The sequence below is a fragment of the Sturnira hondurensis genome, unplaced genomic scaffold, assembly GCF_014824575.4.
Source record: "Sturnira hondurensis isolate 20B ecotype Veracruz unplaced genomic scaffold, ASM1482457v3 Scaffold0014436, whole genome shotgun sequence".
Taxonomy (NCBI): Eukaryota; Metazoa; Chordata; class Mammalia; order Chiroptera; family Phyllostomidae; genus Sturnira; species Sturnira hondurensis.
The window spans coordinates 1,878,613-1,899,128 of record NW_028087067.1 but is presented as its reverse complement, the minus strand read 5'-3'; the positions used below and the strand labels follow the sequence as shown (position 1 = coordinate 1,899,128).

The window sequence follows — 20,516 nt, the reverse complement described above, 5'->3', positions numbered from 1 at the left end:
ATGGGGCAGAGACCACCTACTGAGCCCTGTGCCGAGCTCCTTTCAGGGGTGGGACAATGCCTTTGGAGGCTGTCAGCTCCTTCCATCATTCAAAGCTTTCCCGCACACACCTCAAGGTCAAGTGTGGCTGGGCTTTGCTTTAAGCTCACTTGGGCCGGCTTTTAACTTTGGGTCGCTGTTGTTCTTGAGACGCCCACCAGGTGGCAGCGTGCGTGCCGGGAGAAAAGGCGGAAGGAGGCCCAGGAGGTTTATTACCCGCCTGCCTCTGATCCGATCTCCTGTCGCAGTTGCTTCGTGGGTTTCACTTTCAGAAAAACGCGCTACTTGACATAGCAATGTCAAGGCGGAAATGTAAACTATAGACTCTTCACAAAATGTAAAAGACTTGGAACACAAAGGAAGAGACGTGTAGTGTAAACTCCTTCCTTTATGAAATTTAAAACACTTTTATTAGATTCACAGATGTTTTCCGGAACAGTGTAGAAACCTCTGGCTGAGGGAGCTCCGTGCAGAGGAGGCCGCAGAGCCGAGTCCTGTTCCCCGACACCTGAGCAGAGCCGAGAGGAGCTGAGGCCCCCACCCAAACCGGCGCTTCCTGAGTGTGCTGACTTCTCGGCTTCTTGTCCACTGCTCCACACGACGGTGTGAGGGAGAGTGAAAGTCGGGGTGGGTGGCGGACGAGACCTGCCCACAAACCTAGATTGGATCTCTTGTGTGTACTACGTGGTGAACAACGTCCATCTCACCATAAAGTAGAAAACGGGCAGTTTATCTTCAGGTGCTCGGCGTGAAATCTTTTTACTGCCAAGAAGAGAGTCGAGCATGGCACACACGTGCACACACGTGCACACACGTGCACACCCCATGTTAACNTGAGCAGAGCCGAGAGGAGCTGAGGCCCCCACCCAAACCGGCGCTTCCTGAGTGTGCTGACTTCTCGGCTTCTTGTCCACTGCTCCACACGACGGTGTGAGGGAGAGTGAAAGTCGGAGTGGGTGGCGGACGAGACCTGCCCACAAACCTAGATTGGATCTCTTGTGTGTACTACGTGGTGAACAACGTCCATCTCACCATAAAGTAGAAAACGGGCAGTTTATCTTCAGGTGCTCGGCGTGAAATCTTTTTACTGCCGAGAAGAGAGTCGAGCATGGCACACACGTGCAACACGTGCACACACGTGCACACCCCCACGTTAACATTCTACCCTGTTTGCTTCGGGTCCTTTCACAGAATAAAATCCCGCAGACACACTCAGACCCCCTCCCCACTGAGCCACCCGCACCCGCCCTCCCTGTCACCCCCCCCCCCAAAACAGAGAGAGACACTTCCATTCCTATTTTTACGATGTTCCGACGAGCATGGGCTCGTACTTTCCCCAAACGGGGCCTCTTTTGTGTGTTTAACAATGATGACACATAATGGATGTCATTTTGGTGTGTGCAGGTCTCATTTTCCAGTTCGTTTTATACTCAGCATTGTGTGAAATTCCTCTCCCCTGACGAATGTCATGTTGGGGGCAGTCACAAATAGGAAACGAAACCAAAAGGACTGTTTGCTTTGTTATCAGAAAGCACGCAGTAGCAAAGAACAATTCTGTGGTGTCCGAGTCCTCCGCCCAGAAAAATGCACGCAGTGTCGAGACAAACTACCTAAGAGCTCAGCAGATGGGACGATGCACCTGCCGGGGATCAGCGGGTGTTTGCAGCGTTGCGCACGATGTCAGTTTTCCTTAAATTCCCCTGTTGAAGTGATCCCAGCAGAGATCCTAGAAGTTCCTGTTGCAGGAAGTAACCACTGTCTGCAAAACTCACACGGAAACGCGAAGGGCCAAGTGCAGTCCCGGTCATCCAATGAAAAAGATCAATGGAGAATTGTGGTACGAGGTTCTGAGGCTTATTGTAAAGTAGGTAATAAATATAGGAGGACACTGTGCTGGACGGACCAATCGATCCACGAAATTAAGTTCAGAACTGGACCAAAGTACGTGGAATTCTTTACGGGAAAGGTCAGAGAGTCGTGCAAGGAAAGCTGACTTTTCCACAAACGGACAATTAAATTTTACTCTGGACAAAATAAAATTCCTTCACTCTTCCTCATACCACACACACAAGTTAACTCCAGGTGGGTTGGAAACATAGATGAAGAAGATACAATAAATCTATAAAAAACAAAACAAAACCTAAGATAATACTGTGACAACTTTGGGGAGGCAAGATTTTTTTTAAAAATCTGGACACCAAAACACTCAGAACATTCCCAACAAAGTATCTGATGTTACCTAATGTAAGTACCAATTAGAGACCCACAAAATGTAAAAGAAAACATATCAAAATAAACTTGACTCACTGAATAAAGAGTCTGTGTGCACTGAAAGACATCATTCTGAGACTGAAATTAATACAGGGTGCAGCCAAGGCGGGGGTGGGGGGGAGGCCCAAAAGAAAGATTTAGAACGGTGTCCAGAACTCAGAGTGTATAGGAATATTGGGGAGACATATAAGATGTCCTTGTCCCTTCCCCCACAGATGTGAGTTGGGGGAAGGGACACATGGAGCAGGAACATGCAGGCTGTTTTGTACAGTCACAGCCCTGCAGCTAATCCATGGCCTGGTCATTTAACATATCTATAGCCTTTGGCGGGTCACTTGGATATGTTAGGTGGCTGTGGCCAGGCTTGGAGCTAGGGGAATGAAGTCACTTCCCCCCAAGATGTGACTGGGGGGCGGGTCCCCTGAGTTACAGCACCTGCGTGGGGGCTTGGAGGAGATTGGCTCTAGGACATGGGACCACACCTGCCCACACTCACGATGGCAGCCCCGTAAACTTGGAATAATACAGAAATACTGGCAGGTGTAACTGATCGTGGGAGGAGTCGGAAATAGGGGTACAGAGAAAGGTGGGCACGGGGGATTTAAACCCAGACACGGCAGCCATTAGAGAGAACCATGCGGTTTTAACTGAGTTAAGACTTCCTCTTGGCCAGGTGAAAAGGGAAAACCACGCAGCTTTGCCAGAATGGAGATCCCTGCGGACAGGAGAAGAAGAAAGACACGCGCCTTTGGTGGAATGCGGACCCCTGCAGCTTTGGGAGAAGAGGCCCACACGGCTTTGGGGTGCTCTTTTCTGGCTGTGTGGCCTGGAAACCAGGAGAGACTTTGACTGGAACTTGGTACAAAGAACTCTTGCTGGTGGAAGGTGCCACATGACCTTGGATTAATTGGAGATCCTGCCTGGACAGGCGACACAGCTCACAGTGCCAGGGACCTGAAAAACGGATGTGTGCTCTTTTCCTGATTTATGATACCCAGAGTTGGGACAGTGGGAGAAGGGAGCGCTGTGTGTGTGTGTGTGTGTGTGTGTGTGTAGGTGTATACCCTTAAAGACTCTAATATTTTAATGTAGGCATTAGGCCTGAATAGCATTAAATAAACACTTTGTTTCCTGTTCACAAATCTCTGGCATTGAGAGATGTCTTTCCAATTGGCATCGGACAGACGAGCCCGGTAGGTATTAGTATACCCTCCTTGGGAGGGGCCCCTGTGGTTCTGTAGCAGTTTTTTGGCATCCCTCCGTGGGCCAAGTATTGCCCCCCCCTTGGACCTCTGGTTGGTAACAGAATGGCTGACTATAGAGTATAAGAAGACGTTTTATAGTCTTGTACTATATGTGTGTTATATGTTACATGTAAGTGTTATAGCTGTTATAGAGAAACCACAAGGTTGCACACAGATGTGCAGAAATTTCGCACAAATCAGAAGTGAAAGACCGAGGGCCCAGTGCAGGTAACAGAAGGCCAAGTGCCCGGCTCCCGGTTCATCGGAGAGGACGTTCCCAGGGCCAATCAACCTGTAGAGAGCAGCGGCCGGGGTCAGTCACAGGGAAGCGCACAGACCCCGCCCACCCACAGCCACGGCTCACACGGAGACGACAGCCCAGGCCCCGGGCACTGGGAGGAGGGACCCCAAAATTGCCGACACTGCGATGGGCGTGCGCCTGGTGCCAGCACCTCGGACGCTGTGACCGCACCCGCTGTGGCCGAAGGAAGGGTCCGCCACCACCCGCAGCTCTCGTCGTGCTGGGTGCGTGCCCTCCAGGAACGCACACCTTCACCGCATGACCCTCAAACCCAGAGCCGGCAGCGCCACTTGCAGCGTCCCCAGAGTGGGTTGAAGTGTCCGCAGGTCCGTCCACACCCAGGGTGGATGGGTGCGTTCACCCGGGGGAACAGCCCACTGTGTCACTGGAAGTGAAGGCCCGGGGAATGGAGACGCAGAACTGAGCTCACTGCACGGCTCCACTCAGGAGAGGCTCAGAGCCACCCCAAAGCCAGGGCGGTGGTCATCGCCGAGGGGGCAGGCTGTGGACGGAGCGCAGAGGGCGCACCTGGTCCTGGTCACGAGGGCTGTCGTTCTGAGGACGGCCGTGCACACACGTGCCGCACGTCAGCGAGAAACCCACCCCCACTCACAGACACACACGCACCTCCCGCCCCGAGTTTGGCTGCTTTGGACAGAGTCTCGTGACACCAACGAAATGCAGGGCGAGAAACATCAAGGAGACAGAGAATCACTGATCGCGCATCTGCCTCCTGTTTGTGCCCCCATCAGGGATCGAACCTGCAACCTCGTATGTTCCCTGCCCAGGAGCTGAAGCCACGGCCCTTTGGTGCACGGGATGACACTCCAGCCGACCGAGCCACCCAGCCAGGGGCTAAAATGACTATTTTTCATGAAGAAGCTTAAGGCTGCCCCCCGGGGTGGGAACGGAGGACGAGAACACTCATGCAGGACGCTCGGTCGTCAGGCTGGTGGAGTGGTGTGGGGGTGAACGCAGGGAGCCCCAGCCAGGGCGGGCGCGCAGTGGGGTCAGAAGGCTTCAGGGGAAGAGCCCCTGAGAAGCGAGGACCACAGGAGCATGGGAGGGACAGCGGTGAGGAGGCTGGAGGGGTGCCCTGGGTCTCTGGACGTGTAGTGTTGACACCACTGAGCCCGGGCTGTGAGCCAGGGGACGATGTCCAGAGAAAATGACGCCTGCTTCACAGACAAAATAACGAGAAGGGCGTTTCTGTTGAGGGGTTGACATTTTCACTGACTGAGTCCCAGAAGATGGGGGACTACTTGGGGGGGCCGCAGGGAGAACCTGCGGAGGCTGGGTGGAGAGACACGGGGGCCTCTCAGTGCTGACACAGAGCGTGTGCAGGTGGGCGCAGCAGATAAACTCGAAAGGGCTCAGCCAGCCGGATCCAGAGGCTGGGACGCCCCAGGAGGGAGCTGGGCGGGCAGATTAGCGAGGACTCTGTGAGCTGAAGAAGGTGGAGGATGGACTTGGAAAGGTCAGTGGGAGAAGATTACAGTGGGGGGCAGTGACGTGCAGCCCCAACTGGACACAGCAGATAAGGGGAAAGCAGAGATAAGTGGGGAGTTGGCGGTCACACACGAGTGGTCTCTCCCACCGCCTTCCCTGGAGAGAGGGGACGCGATCAGCCCTGAGAACGCTGCGGAGCATGGACGGGGTCTCGACTTTGTTTCAGTTGGAAAAGATCGGAGGTTGGGGACTGGTAAGGAGGAGAAGTGAAGTGCATACTGAAAGTGAGGACCCCCCAGAGGGGGATCGGCACCAGCAGACCTGGGGCAGGAGGCAGACCCAGGGCTGGGAGACGCAGGGTCCTGAGCAGGAAGCCCAGGGGCCTGGGCATCTGGGTGGCCTGCAGGGTCCCCGGAATGGAATGGAGGTGACGCCCACGTCCCCGTCACCCTGTGACCTCACTGCCATTCCAGTTTCACTCCCAAGGCCGGCACTTCCCTTCCCTAACCCTCACGCCAATTCCCCCGGTCACTGCCCATGTTTGCCAGTGTCAGCTGGGTTTCTCCCCGGCGGGCAGGGAGGTGACCCTGCTGTCTGGGTGTGAACCGAAACGACCCGTGACGGGGCTTCGGGAGAAGACACGAGCCCAGTCAGGGCCTGGGATGTGCATCTGTGACAGGGGCAGGGACTTGGGGACTGAAGGCCTAGGACCAGCTGGTCCCTCCCGAGTCTCTCCCAGCTCATCTACAATGGTGACCCAGACGTCGCGTGTGCTGTTGGGGGACTGGTGTCAGTGAGACCCTGTCAGCCCCTCTTGCTCGTGGTGCTGCGTGTCTGGTTAGGGGTCCTGAGCCCAGCAGGGGACCCACAGCCACAGAGGGACTGGAGTCCAGCCGTGGCCCTGGGCGCATGGCCTGCTGCTGCCGCTCCCTTTCTTTAGATGGCTGGACGACTCGCCTGGGGACACATCTCTGCAGGAGACGCCCCCTCCCGCTACAGTGGGATAGGAGAGGCTGGGAGGCTCTGGTGCCCGGCCCAGGCTGCCTGGGATGCCGGCCCTGGCACGGGCCGGAGGCTCCACACGGAGACCAGGACGACACCTGACAAGGAGCACTGCTCACTGGCACCTTCTTTCGGGGACCTGGAAGTGGGATCAGAAGCGTGATCAGCATGCCTAGCTCTCCGAGCCAGACCGCAGCACCGTCTCTCTACAGCCCCACGTGGCTGGAAACAAACTCAGGCCATGCTGGGGGCACCAGGGCCCGCCCTCTCCTCACTTCCCAAGTCTGGGACCCTTGCGACCAGCACGGTCGGTCATCTGTGACAGGCCTGCGATGTTTCGGGGTGCACGAACCCTTCTGAAGGACTTCCCCTTCCCACAAGCAGAAAGACGTTCGCCGACCGTTCCCCAGACACCATCAGAACCGGGAGGGACAGGCGAGCACAGTTATGTGAGTCCTCGTCCTCACGCCAATCCATCGACCTCGGCTGCACCCAGCAGGGGCCCGGCCGGGTCTCAGGGAGGCTTGTGTGTGTGATTTGAGATGTGGCTGGATCGACTGCGTCCGGTTTTAATTACATTCTGCTCGGGTAACTGCTTTACAGCTTCGCTCGGTGTGAAAACCGCAAACTCCTTCCAGACCCCAGAGCCCAGTAACAAGTGTTTTGGGGTCTTCCATTACCCCCAGTAAAAAGTTACAGGAAAACACAGTCGGAAACTGCTCTGGACCTCAGTGAAACCTAAATTGGCCAGGAAAGAGAGACCGACGTGCGGGAACTAGCCAGTCACCTTACGGGGCTCCTGGTGCTTATTCACATTTTTGAAAGGAAAAACAACATTTACAGTAAAAAAAATCGTAGTGTGAACGCATAATAATAAATTTTGTTTACATTAAGAGTGTTTAATGCTTCAGTCCCTGACCTCATGATGACATAAAGGACATATTCCTCATTTTCAAGCAAACAGTGAAAGAAATGTGTGGACTCAGTAACCTAGGCAACAAATACCAAAGCTAAGTCTTAGCCTGGTTTTTCTCCGCATCTGTGTCACTTTTAGCCTACAGTACTGTATTACGTACTTTTCCATATGTAATTCTCCAAACCGACACACTCAGAAACAGTCTCCGGTTCACCAACGAGGAGGTACCCCCAGGGCGTTTTGGGGTGCAGCTGCGTGTCGGTCAGGCAAGCGAGTTCCAAAATTGATGCTGCCGCCTCACCTTCCTCACCAGGAGGGACTTGACGCCTCAAGTTGGAAAGATCTGATGACGAATGTGGTAAACTCTCGTCTTGGAAACACGTGTAATGGAAGAAAGAAAAAATCCCAGAGCAGGAAATGGGTGGGACAAGGTTGCTTTTGTCCCAGAACGTTAACGGTTAAGTATCAGAGTCAGTGCCTGATGCGAGTTACGCATTTTTTTTACCTCAACTCCCTGCGTATTGACTTCTCCTGTTCCCTTATCGGGTGTTAGTGAAGCATTAGACGCACCTGCCAAGGGGAACGCCGCGCAGGGTCTGCAGTCAGAGCCTCTCGCTCCTTCTAACTCTCGGAAAAGCAGCCACAGGGGACCTGGTGGGAAACCAAGGTCGGAAGTGCCTGGGAAGGAAGGGCGCCCTGTTTCTGTAAAGTCACGAGTTGGATGGTCCCCAGGTTAATCTCCAAACCACGCCCGGGTCACGGCTTCTGTTGACTCAGATCGAGCTTTCGGGAATGCGACGTGCAGAGCTGATAGTTAATTGCATTTAGTTCCACGACGGACAAGGGGCCGCATTCATTTTCGTGAGGAATGCAGACTCTTACATTTTATTGCTCAGATAAAGCTGACTTTGATCCCGAAACATCAATAAATGCATACATTTATCTCAATGACCCAAATTCAATACTCTAAAATAATATTCTGCATTGAATATGTATACTTTCTTTGAGTTCCTTCTCTTGCCCCTGGTTGGCTGGGAGAACCCCCCTTAGGTTCGAAGTGTGTACTCTGTGTCCTGTGGGGTTAACTCAGCGGAAGGTGTGGACGGGTCAGAACAAGGGCAGGTGAGTCCCGGAGAGGGCGGCTGTCGGGAGGAGGGGGCGTGGGCAGCACGGGACAGAGATGCATCTCCTCACTCCCCCTCCCATGCTCTTTGTGTGTAGTTCAGTGGTCACCGTGCGGTGGCTCCGTGCCTGTTCACACGCATCACTAAGTGTGCTGGGTGCCCGGAGGGGAAGGACGACGGATGCCAGCTTGGGCAGGTCCTCACCCACCCCCTGGCCTCAGGACACGGCTTTACTTCTTGATTCTGTTCACTGTCCTGGGTGACAGGGAGGGGCTGGGGGCCTGGTGTGCTCAGTCTGTGTGGGTGCACTGGCAGGGGAGGGGTGCGAGGGGCAGAGACTTGGGGGCATGGGCTGGGGGGAGGGGCAGGCAGAGTTAAAGGGAACGAGTGTTGTGGAGAGATGTAAGGCCGACTACAGGACAGAGGAGAGTTCAAGGGGGTTTTGGGGTGTGTTGCTGAGAGTGGCAGCCCCCTACCCCCACCCCCGTCCGCCACCGGGAGCTGTGAAGGAAGGACAAGCTGTTCAGAAATGGCTTTTCTTCCTGTGCCTCTTGACCCAGCTTCCCGACCTGAACATGAAGGACTCACTTTAAAAACATTACTGTTGTGTGTTTCCTTAGCAAGTTTTGAAAACTTGCCACAGTAACGTGAGAACCTTCGGCTGAAACAGGACACTTTCTGTAAAAATGCACAGGCCTGTGCAGGTCGAAGAGAGGGCCTGTGACCTGCGCACCTTCGGGCAGGAATGCCGTCCCGGCCTATCCCACACTTACTTGGGGGCCTCACGAGATGACCGCCCGTCCCTCCCAGCCAGCATGTAAGCCCCTCCCAGTGGAACTTGACCCGTCCCCCCACTAAGAGGTGGGGGGCTTCTCCACGTGCCCATGAGACTGTGGGCTCTGCTTTGGCAAAGGGCACATTGGCCAATAGGATGAGAGCAGATGTTCGCGCCTCCCCTCCCCACACTAAGGACCTGCCTTGGCGACCGGCCTGCTGACGGAACAGAGACCTGGGGTGGGGAAGCCCCACCTTCCCCACCACCCGGCTGAGGCCACGCACCTGAGTGAGGCCAGCTGGCCCCCGGGGCCAACCCCACCCACACCACACCTGCCCAGACAGCCCACCAAGGCGTGGGCACACAGAGAACTACTTGAGGCAACTAGGCTTTGGCGGACAGTTTGTTACGCAGCGAAAGCTAACGGATGCACCCTCCCTTCTCCATTCTATGTGGCTCTCACGCAGCGCAAGCCTGTGAGCCGATGGAAATTTGCCCTTGTGGTCCCGTCACCTTCCCCCTGGTCCCGGGGAGTGACGGACAGACGCCTGTTTCCTCTGCCCGAGTGGCAGACACGCCTCCGCCCACCTCTGGCCCGATGGGAGACACCCACCTGATGGTCTTCCCTGGGTCTGCCTCTATGACCCAGGTGCAGTGCAGGTTGTTGTCATAGGGTGCCGGGTAGCCAGGGGACAGCAGGCGCCCCGAGGTGGCCGCGTGGATCTTCCCGCCGCACTCCGCTGCAGGGGACACACAGGGACATGGGGACGGTCACTCCGGGTGTCTCGGGTTCTGATGGAGCCACAGAAAACTGAACCCATCCCATTCCTGTGACACGTTGTGTCAGTCCCCTCTCTGTCACTTCTCTTCACTTGCTCTCAAGTGTCACCAGAGGGAGAGGCACCACCCCCAAAGTGTCACCGGAGGGAGAGGCACCTCCCCCAAAGCAATGAGAGTTGAGAGCACAAAACGCCCGCGTTGGTTTCTGATCACTCTCTGCACCTCGTCTCAATAGAATGGTGCCAGTAAAACAGCCTCCTCTACCAAAAACGCCCACACCAATGTCGGGGACACAGGGGTCGCCCCAGTGGGGGTGTGGAGGAAGCTGGGGTCCCCACTCACCCACGCAGGACGGCAAGGGCTGGTCCCACACCCGCCGGCCGCCACTCAGACAGGTCAGGGTGCTGCTGCCGTGCATGGTGTAGCCTGGGTTACAGCTGAACAGGACGGAGGTGTCCGCGAAGTGGCCTTCGTCCCGGAGCCGGTAGCCGTAGCTGGGGACCCCGGGGTCCTCACACTTCACGAGGTCAAAACCTGCGAGGAAGAGGGGGAGTGAGCAGGGCTGTACTGGGCGGGTTCCCGCGTCAGCTACCAAGGAGAGAGACACCGCGTGGTCACGTGTCCCTTGAAGCGTGGACAGAAACGACAGCTGCGAATTTAAGAAGGGGGCATACGCGGGGCCGTGGGGGCGGATTTGTTAGACGTGCGCTGCTCCTGGAGCTTCGTCCCTTGTTCTGCTCGCTCTGTCTGGGTCTGAGCAGCAGGTGTGTCCGAAAAAACCCCAGGTTGTCATTGCTGACCCACCTCTGGCCACGGTGTGGGGCTCCCCAGAGAGCCGGAAGCCTTCCTGCCTCCACCGCCCTCTGCGGCCCATGGGGGCCTTCCGGGTGCAGGGCAGCCCCCACCCCAGGTGACAGGGGCTGTTGGGGGTCTGCTCCCCTAGCGCTCGCCCTGGGCTGACATCCAGAGCCGCCCGAGCCCCTCCCTCTGGGACCACAAGGTCCCCACCTCTGAGGGGAAGTGTCACAGAGCCCTGCCCACAGCAGATAGGGCCTTCAGGGTCACCAGTGACCACTGGCCTGTGGCACAGGGGCCGGTGAGCGACTCCACACACAGCAGAAACTCTGGGGCTGAGCCCCGATAATGCCTTCGTCAAGGTCCGCTCTCAAACCCAAGGAGCAGAGGAAGGAAACGAGGGCCTGGCTCCCACGGCGGCACCGAGAACTCCCGTGGGGGGCGGGGCATATTTTCAGGCCCTCGGTGAGGAGGGCCGTGCCGCCCCATTATTTCTGTCCGCGCACTGCGGTGCAGGGTGTGGCCGTTTTGAAAAGGAGAGCCGGAGACAGGGGCCTTGCCTGGGCCATTTACACCTGTTTCTACCTCACTTGACTCAAAACAAAGTAAAATCGTTGAACGTGAATATACGACTTTCGCCAAGTCTGCCTGTCACGCCTGCCTCCCGTGAAGGAAACTTCCACCCCAAACCCACAGGCCACCTCCCCGTGGGGGGGGCGGGGCTCTCTGTGGTCAGGGCTGAGCTGCGGGGCATCGTCCGAGACAGAGGTTCCCTGTGTAATCCTCTGCTCTTTGTGGTTGGGGGCAGTGTCCACGGTAAAGTGCGTTTCTGGGAAGTGTGCGCTGCCCGACCCCTCGGGTCCGTACGAGAATGTCGGTTCGGGACACTGGGAAGGAGCGAGCCTGGGGAACCCACCCCAGTGAAACCGAGGGGGATGCTTACACTGCCACTCAGGGCTGGGGGGCAGGGGTCTTGGCTCCCGTGAACGTCTGACTCCTCTGCTCTGCCGGCCTAAGGCCTGTAAGACACCAGCTGCCGAACCCACAGGACAAACAGCGGCCACCGTCGGTGGGCAAACGCTGGGGGGGTTACCTAGCCCAGCCGCTCTCCACACGGGAGCCCAGGAGGGAGAAGGAGGCCCAGCCACAGGGGCCCTCACCGACTTGCTCACCCTTGGAAGGGCAGGTGGGAACAGGGTCGCCCAGGGTGATGGGGACAGAGACCTGCGGCCCCCTAGAGCACCCCTGCTCGCCAGGAGGCTGTGGTTTCCACTGGCGGCACCCAGACACCTGGTCGCGCCGTGCGTGGCGCTGAGGCCCATCTCCTGTTTGGTGAAAGGTGCCTTCAAGTCCCACGAACTCTGAAGCTTCGCCTGCTTTTCAAGTGTTATTAAAATATGCAAAATTCAGTACTCGCCTACACATTTGAAAAAACCAGTAGGCTGGCTTTCCAAACCACGAAAACAAATGCACGTCTTCCACATTTAAAAAACCTTCTGATTTTTGGAGACATTGGGAGGATGTAAAAATAGCATTTGATCAGAACATGTGGTGAGTGAAATTCCAGAACGGGTCCCACAAGATTATTTACCAAACCTGGAAGGAACGAGGCTCCACACCGCCCAAAGAGACCTGCAAGGAGGGGTCCCAGCAGGTCTGACGGGCCAGTGTGGAGACGTTTAGGGCATGTTTGCATCATTGCCGTGGTCATTGTACAAAACCCCACCCAGAAAAGCTGGGGAACACACGGCAGTGTTACCCCAGTCATGGGAATCCAGTCAGGTGACAAATTAGCAACGATCATTCCCAGCCGCCCTGCGGCCAGGAGCCCGAATAACAGGGCCGATTCCAATGAGAGCAAAGCCGTCTTCTTCGTGATTCTAGCGACTCGTTTCACTCGTATTTCCTAACAGTTCACTCCTCTGCATTTTGGAGTGTCAGTGAGACACTCCGACAGTCAGAGGGAGAAAGGAATGGGGGGCAGGCATGAGGGATCTCTGAGCGTTTCTTTTGGTTACTGCGCCACTCTACTGCATCACAGATCGCTCATGTCTCCCCCGAACGGGCCCATGTCACACGGAAGCACACAGCTACCTCTAGAAAGTTCCGAGAGCGAGAGCCATTCTATGGACAATGCAGACCGCACTGACCACCCCCCCCCGCCCTCAGCTCACCATGGAGGCAGGAGTCTGGCCTGCTCAGTCCACTTGCCCCTGGGTGGAGGGGACACGCCCCCGAGGGTTGTCGTGGCCAGCCGCTGTCTCGGGAAGTCGCCATGGATGTCCTTGTCCCTGTGCATGGCGGCACTTCCCGTACCGCACCCTGTCCAGTCTGTTCCCCACGGAGCCAGGACCCGGGAGCCCCCAGCCTGCCGTTCTCCCGTTCTGGCCTCCAGCCCCATTGTCATGGTCATTACGTCAGAATCAACCACGCCACGTCCGGGGAGTGAACCCTGACTTCAGCTGTGCCGGCCGCGTGTGCCGGAGAGACGTCGTCGTGAGCGCGACTACCCAACACCAAATGCCCAGGGACCTTGGACTTCTCCGGCCTGAAAACCGAGTCCCGCCACTGTCCCCTGCACGCCGACCCACTTCCCTGCCGAGTCACCAGTGACAGCCGGGGGTCCGGAACCACCAGGAGAGCTCAGGTCCTCCCTGCCCTCTGACCCAGCCATCCCAGGAGCCCAAGGGCAAGCGAGCGACCTTCTAATCTTCTGGTCTCCACAGGAAAGTTCACACCCAAGTTCACACTCTCTAAACAGTGACCGGGGTCCGAGCTTTCCAGCCTCACAGGGTTCGGGGACTAAATGTGTCCAACACTGATGACCCCTCAGAGAGAGACAGATGCCCTGAGGGACAGCAGGCCAGACAGTGGCTGGTGGCAAAGACCCAGGAGGGCTCGGCCACTCCTACCTGTGACCAAGGTGACGAGCTTGACCCTGGGGGTCTGTGCTTGGCACCTGCAGCTGAGTGGTGTTAGTACAGAGGCTGGGCCACCACCGGCCGAACGTTCCCGTCGCCTTAGTATTTCCCACACCCTCCATCTAACTGCCTCCTGTCAGAATGTGGCAGGAAGGACCCTCTTCCTACCGGCGTCATCTGCAATGTTTATGTAGCAAAGACCAAACTAAACCTGAGCGGAAGGCGTTGCTTGGACCCGGATAGCCTTCAAATGTCCTCGTGTCAAAACCCGTGCAGTGGGGAGGAACCATACCCGCCACTCTGAACAGATCTCACGCCCTCTTCCCCTTAAACGCATCATTACAAACGCCACAGCGTGTGCCAGAGAAGCCAGGACCAGAATAAGATGACCCGTGACCCTCTCTGACGATGCTCGTCAACCCCGGGGCTCTCATCCACCCACGGGCGACCCTTTGCAAAAGCAATCTACGCCTGCGGCTAATACAGTAATTACTGCTTTTCGCGTTCCCTGCAGGAGAGCGGAACACAACTCTGTCATCACTCTTCCCACAGGATGTTCGGTTTCTGTGGTGCTGGGGGATCTGCCAGCCTGCCTTTTACTTCGGTCAAGTCAAATGCTTTTAGTTTAATCCTTATAATTAAGTTATTTATGTCGCCCAGTTCGAGGTCCTTTGTCTTTCTCCAAGTGCCGGTGGCCAGCAACATACCCATCAAGTCTGAAAGCAGAAAACGAGCAGCAGTGTGTCTCAGGCAGCCCGCAGACGGTCACAGAGTGGAGGAAATCCTTGCAACGTGAAACAAGGAATCTACGAAACTGAGCCTCGTGGAGAGCAACGCAGAGTGACGGAGGCGTCCTTGGTCGCAGATGGATTTCCACAGGGTGAGAGGGCCACGGTGGGGGGGGGGCCCACATCCTAACTGCGCCATCCTCCCATCCCAGACCCCAGACGAGTCGAGGTTCCATTGGAGCCACTCCGCCCGGGCCGGGTCGGGGGGCACCGTGCACGCCAGCGAGGCAGGGAGACCAGTGGTCATCTGAGGAGCGAAGGCCAGGGCTGCCTGTGTGGCTCTCCCTCCCCAGGGCTGCGGCCACCAAGCAAACGGGTTAAGTGTCACCTTGTGTCACTTTGCTTTCTCAGAACCATCCTGGTGACACACAGCCCTTTCCTCCTCCTGAGACATAAAGGGGGTCCGTCCTGCAGTTCAGGCAGGGGGGTCTACAAAGACTCCCTCCCATGCCATCTTTGACAGCCTGTCAAGTTTGATTCCAAGTGTTTACTTCGTGATTTCACAGTAATTCCATAATTATTCGAATGCTCATCTGAAAGCGTATGCATCAGAGAATAACTTTCAATGCAAACCACCAAGTGTGGGTTGGGACTGGGGGCTGGGTTTTCCAGGGGCGCTCCCGGACCCCGCAGGGCCTCTCCCCTCTCTGGAACGTCCTCGCTGATGTTCAGCAGACACAGAGCTCTCTTCCTGGGGCCCCGCCTACCGCCCACCTCTCCGCAGCCCCTGAATCACCTCGCCGGCCTTTTCCGGGGTGCTGTTTCCACGGAAAGCCATTCTGTGTTGAAGAGAGCGTTCTGTACAGCGGGATTCCACAGGCTTTGTTTTCCTGCAGGAGCCGAGCGCAAATGCGATTTTCAGAAACCGTACAAGGTGTCAAGCTTATGACCATGTACGGATGTCTGCTGATACGCCGGTAGGCCAGGTTTCCCAGCACGTGGCCACACAGCCAGGGTCCGGACCTTGTCACCTTGCTGACGGCACAGCCGGGTCTCCCTCCGGTACCTCCTTCTACGGCACCTTCAGTTCTGAGTGTGCCTCTTCGTGTCTCACTCAACATGCATATCTTTTTAAAGCATAAGTTTGAAGCCTAGATGTTAGCTATTATCTTTCGTTCATTTTAAAAGATTTTATTTATTTATTTTTAGAGAGGGGAAAAGATGGAGAAAGAGGAGAGAAACACCAATGTGAGGTTGCCTCTCACGCGCCCCCTACTGGGGACCTGACCTACAACCCAGGCATGGGCCCTGGCTGGGAATCGAACCAATGACACTTTGATTTGCGGGTTGGCACTCAATCCACGGAGCCAGAGCAGCCGGGGCACTATTATCTTTCCCCCCTCACATCTGAGAGTCATGATGCTGTACTTGGAAAGAATTCGTGGGAGAACCATTTCACTGGTCTCCCCCAAACTAAGAGGACAGTAACCTGGAAAGAGCTTGGTGAGAGGTGCACACCTCATTTTCCGGGAGCAGATCCCTCTCTGCGGCTGCGCCCCACTCTCTCCACGCTCTGCAGAGACCCCCCACCCCCCAGCACAGATCCTCAGGTACACGGCTCCAGCCCCCGGGACACCTGCTCTCCGCACCAGGGGCCTCTCGGGCACCACCGGCCGCAGCAGGCCCAGGTTCCAGAAGCCACCTCGTCTCACTTGGCTGGGAAATCTGCCTGCTCTGTGTGGTCACACCGAGGTCGCCCTTGCTGATCCGGTTGCTCCCTGTGTCTGCGTCCACGTTCCCGTGAGCACCGGTTCTGGTTCGCCAGCTTCTCCCTCGACCTCCTCGAACGGCCCAGCCCAGAGGTTGCTGTCACCGTGCCCGGCTTCCTGCGGACGTGCTCTGTTGACACATTTCTGTGTGACTTCTGAATGTCGTTGTGACTGAGGAATGACCTACCTACCCAAGTTCACATGAGCTGCCCCCGTGCGCCCACCGTGAGGGCTGGCCCGGACGCCGTACAGACCCTGTCCTTCCGGTCGATGCAGACAGGGCCGGCCAGCCCACAGTGGCCATCAGCCTCCCACGTCAGTGCGCCCCGGCACAGGGCGCTGAGCTCGAGTCCTGCAAACACGGTCTGGCACGATCAAGGTGGCAGGGGGCTGAGTAACAGTGATACACGCAAGCAAGTCACCGAGGATGAAGTTCACATGAGGCCAGCAGAGGCAAGCGCTGTGGTCCGAAGGTGGAACTTTGGTGCTTCTGATCTGGTGGTCAGCAAAAAGTGTGAAAGCAAAAACCCACTTGGAATTAAACTGTGAGTTTAGATGTGTTTGATGCATTTTGAATAAAATATCTCAACCCTTGAGTCATCTCCATGGAGCCTAACCAAGGTCATTCCATGACTGATGTAAAAGAAAGTGGCTGGTGTGTCACTGAGATAGCTCAGCCCAGGTCCAAGTCTGGAGTCCATGTCCATAGGCTTGAGGGGGGTGGGAAGGGACCCCATCAGGCAAAACCTGGGGGCCCTGAGGGATGCAGAGAGCGGAGAGTGAGGAGCTGAGGGAGAGGGCAGATGCCACAGTGCTCACTGGGGCACCAGAAGGGGCTTCCCCGAGGAAATGGTTGGTCACGGGGTGCCCTGACCAAGGGGGGCCCTTTGTCTCAGAGCTGAGCCCCGCCAGGGGTGGTCCCAGGATGACAAGCTGGCCCTCAAGGCTGGGATGGTACCCAGCCTGCAGGATGGGCTGTGACAAGCTCCACAGGGTCTGGCGTAGGCCCAGGGGGCTGCGGCTTGGGGACAGCCCCACTGCAGGGGGACTTCCACCACACACGAGGAAACAGGAGCAGGGACGCTGTGCGTGGGCTGAGGGAGAGACACTGGGATGCGCCCTGGTCACAGGGCAGGGAAAGGAACCCAGGAATGCACCAAAGAGTCACTAGTCTTTAAAAGGTCCTTCCTTCCGTGGGGCACCAAGGACAGATTCCTCTCTTCCAATCAGGCCTGCTCTGCCAGCCTTCCCGCTGGTCGGAGGGGAGTCACCTGAGGCCCCTCATCACCTGCGCGGCAGCTCTGAGTCCCTGCACAGGGGCCGCGATCCCACGGGAAGGGACGGTGGGTGGGACCCTGGCAGGCACGCCCAGGCAGCAGGCACGGGCTGTGGGAAGCTGTGAGTCCTAAAACCCAAGGACTCTCTGTGGCCGTCGGAAAGTGACTTTGCCGGCTGCTTTACCTACACAGAGTAGGTTCGTAACGTGACCAGAAATGTTTCCTGAAAAGGCGAAACTTCACGTAAATCGAGTTGCGTGTTTCCTTTGTAAAAAGTCTGTACCTGCGTGACAGCTTGAGTGGACTCATCTGGACAGACTGTCAAGTGACCCTGTGACCCCCTCCTGGGGCTGACACCACAGGGGCCTGTCCCCTCCTCCGTGTGACCTGCTTCAATCCCGCAGCCCCGGCACAGGTGAGCCCAAGCTGCAGCTGCAGGTTCCAAATCGTCAACCTCTAGGGGTCAGAATGGAGATGCGCCCAAGACAGGATGACTCCGTCCAAACAAAGCTCTTCGGAGGGGTGGGGGGGTCCCAGGGAGCAGAGGGGACCCCGGGAGGTGCAGCCCGAAGGACAGGTGAGCCTTCGGGGACCATGAGCTGCAGGCGTGTCCGGGCCCAGCCGACCTTCACTGGGACCTGCTGGACCCGGCCCAGCCCTGCCCCTCCCGACCCCCGGAAAGGGTGGGGACCAAAGGAGAGTCTCTTCTGCCTACGGGCATGTGTTGCCTAGCAACAGAAAAAACACAACATACAGGCTCCCCTCAGGCTCCTGGGCTTCCCAGACCCCGTGCGGCTGAAGGCAAGAGCCTCCGTCAGAGGGAAGGTTCAGATGCGGGTCAACAATTTTCAGCAACAACGTGTTTATTTTTTTTAAATTAAAGCTTGCCCATCGCCTTTTGGACCTAAGCCATTGCCCACAGAACAGGTGACAGGATCGTGTAAACGTGACCTTTGTACACACCGGGAAGCCCCGAATCCCCAAATCGTGGCTCGCTTCCTGGAGATACTTTGTTGCGGGTCTGGAACTGAGCCCAGGCTCCTCCGGTCCGCCTGTTACCGCCTACTGAAACATTGTCATAGCACCGCCTCTTAGTTAACTGTGCAAAAGCAATTAACACCGCTCCCGTATTTTTCAGAAATGTCGTCTGCTGAGGGGTCGATGGCTATCTAAGACTGAAGTCCTGCTCCGTAGACCTTTGCTTACAAACCTGCACATCAACACTCTCAAGTCACACAGGAGACGCCGAACCCGCAAGATGCTTTTGCCACGGTATTAGTTTTTGTGGAAACGAAATAAAAGCCTGTGGAGCGGACTCAGGGCTGCTCGTCTTCCTGGCCCCATTTCCCTTCTCCCAGGGCTGCAGCCCAGTTGTGAATAATCATAAAAGTAGCCACTGAAGGAAACGTTACTCTGACACCGTTTTTTTAGAATGCACTGTCAAGACTGAGAGTGTGACAAACGCCATCGTCTGCATAACATGGCCCACGCACGTCACAACCAAGTCTGCCCGTGAACCTCATTATTCGTGATTGGCCAGGTCAGGTTCTGGAACTTCCGCTTAGGATCTGCGGCTTCCTTTGCACAGAATTTTCCAAATTCGGTTGTTTACAAAAAGGAATCAGCGAGGAAATGGACATATCATCGTCCACTTAAACCTCAATCATTGTCCCAGAAGGTCTTCATTAGAAGTAGGCTGATCTCCTCGCCCCTGCCTCCCCCACCCAGAATAGGTAACTAGGTACAGTGATGGAGGTGGCTAAATTCACGTGGGAATCCTTTATATATATACATATATGTGTGTGTGTGTGTGTATATATCTCCAGCACGTTGTACCCCTTAAACTTACACAATGTTGCAATGTCATTTGTCAATCACCTCCCCCTAAAGCCCGGGAAACAAAGACACAGACCCCTGACAGATGCGGGGGCACCCAAGGCAAATTGCAACCACATCAGCCTGTGCAGACCCCCCCCCCCCGCCGCCCGCCCCGTCCTGTACAGAATCAGCCACCCTCATCAGGCCAGGATTCAAGGGCTCCTTCTACCCGCCACCCCCGGGTGGGTTTGCCGTCACTGGTTGCTCACTGGTCTGAGCCCTGGGTGCTGCAGTGTCCCCCCTTGCTCCGACGCTCCGAGGTGACAAGCGTAGTGTGTCATCATTGGCCTCGAGGCTGCATCCACTCCCTGAGCTGCTGTCTCGCATCCCCGGTACGATGATGCCTGTGTCATTTCCCTCCTGTCGGCCTGCTGACGAAATCGGGATGCCCGACCCAGACACTCTGGGCTCTAGTTTTCTCTTCCACGAAACACGCTGTGGTTCAGGGATTTTCAACGGATGTGCCACGGGATTTTTAAAACATGCCGTCCCTGATTATTTAATTATTATTTATTATTATTTAATTATTATGATTATTTAATCAGGGACACTGACCTCTCCCTTCAACTGTCAGATAAAACACAACAATGACAACAATAGCTGTCTGGTGTGAATGAATCAAAATTATCCTACTTTTTGTCAGACAAGCAAAATATATGTGTTTTTTTGGTGTGCTATAAAGAATTGTGGTGCTTAGTGTGTGCGTGCCGTCAGAGAAAGAAGGTTGGAAATCGATGCTGTACCTGGTTCAGACTCGGCTGTCAATCACGTTGCACGCCCCGCCTCTGCCCCTTCCTGACCGTGGATGGAGGAGGGAGGGACACCCAGAGAGGCTGCGGGGGCTGGGCCACTCTGTCGGCCACCTGCCCGCTCTTCCCCAGAGAGACATGAGGTGTCTTGCTGGGGTTCTTAACAGACGGAGCTGGGTGGGGAGGGGGGCGCTTTCCTGAAGGCGAAGAATGGACTCAAACCAGCCACGAGGGATGTGCCCACAGGGAAGCAGGGAAAAGACCTGTGAATGGCCCTGTCTCCCGGTTCCCCAGTTCACCTCCGCTCTGGGCGAGGACACGGACTCACAGGGGCTGCTCCCCAGACCACAGGCCGCGGGTCCGCCCTCATCAGAGTTTTCTGGGGCAAGATGAGCTCCGAAGGTGCTGGCTTTTCTTCCTCCCTTTTTCAGACAATCCGCACACAGGCCATGCAGACTAGGGTCCCGCAGAGCCGGCGGCCACCTCCAGCCTCTTCCT

The 20,516-nt window shown here is 56.3% G+C and overlaps 1 protein-coding gene across 1 annotated transcript in view; it reads right to left on the bottom strand.

Annotated features, from left to right (window-relative positions):
- The window catches only part of CSMD1 (CUB and Sushi multiple domains 1), a 775,017-nt gene that overhangs the window by 124,793 nt on the left and 629,708 nt on the right, over positions 1-20,516 (bottom strand). Inside the window, exons 24-25 of the mRNA XM_037063399.1 lie at positions 10,244-10,435; positions 9,735-9,861 (exon numbers count right to left, since the gene is read on the bottom strand). Of these exons, the coding sequence (XP_036919294.1) occupies positions 9,735-9,861; positions 10,244-10,435 (319 nt within the window). The remainder of the gene's footprint in view (positions 1-9,734; positions 9,862-10,243; positions 10,436-20,516) is intronic.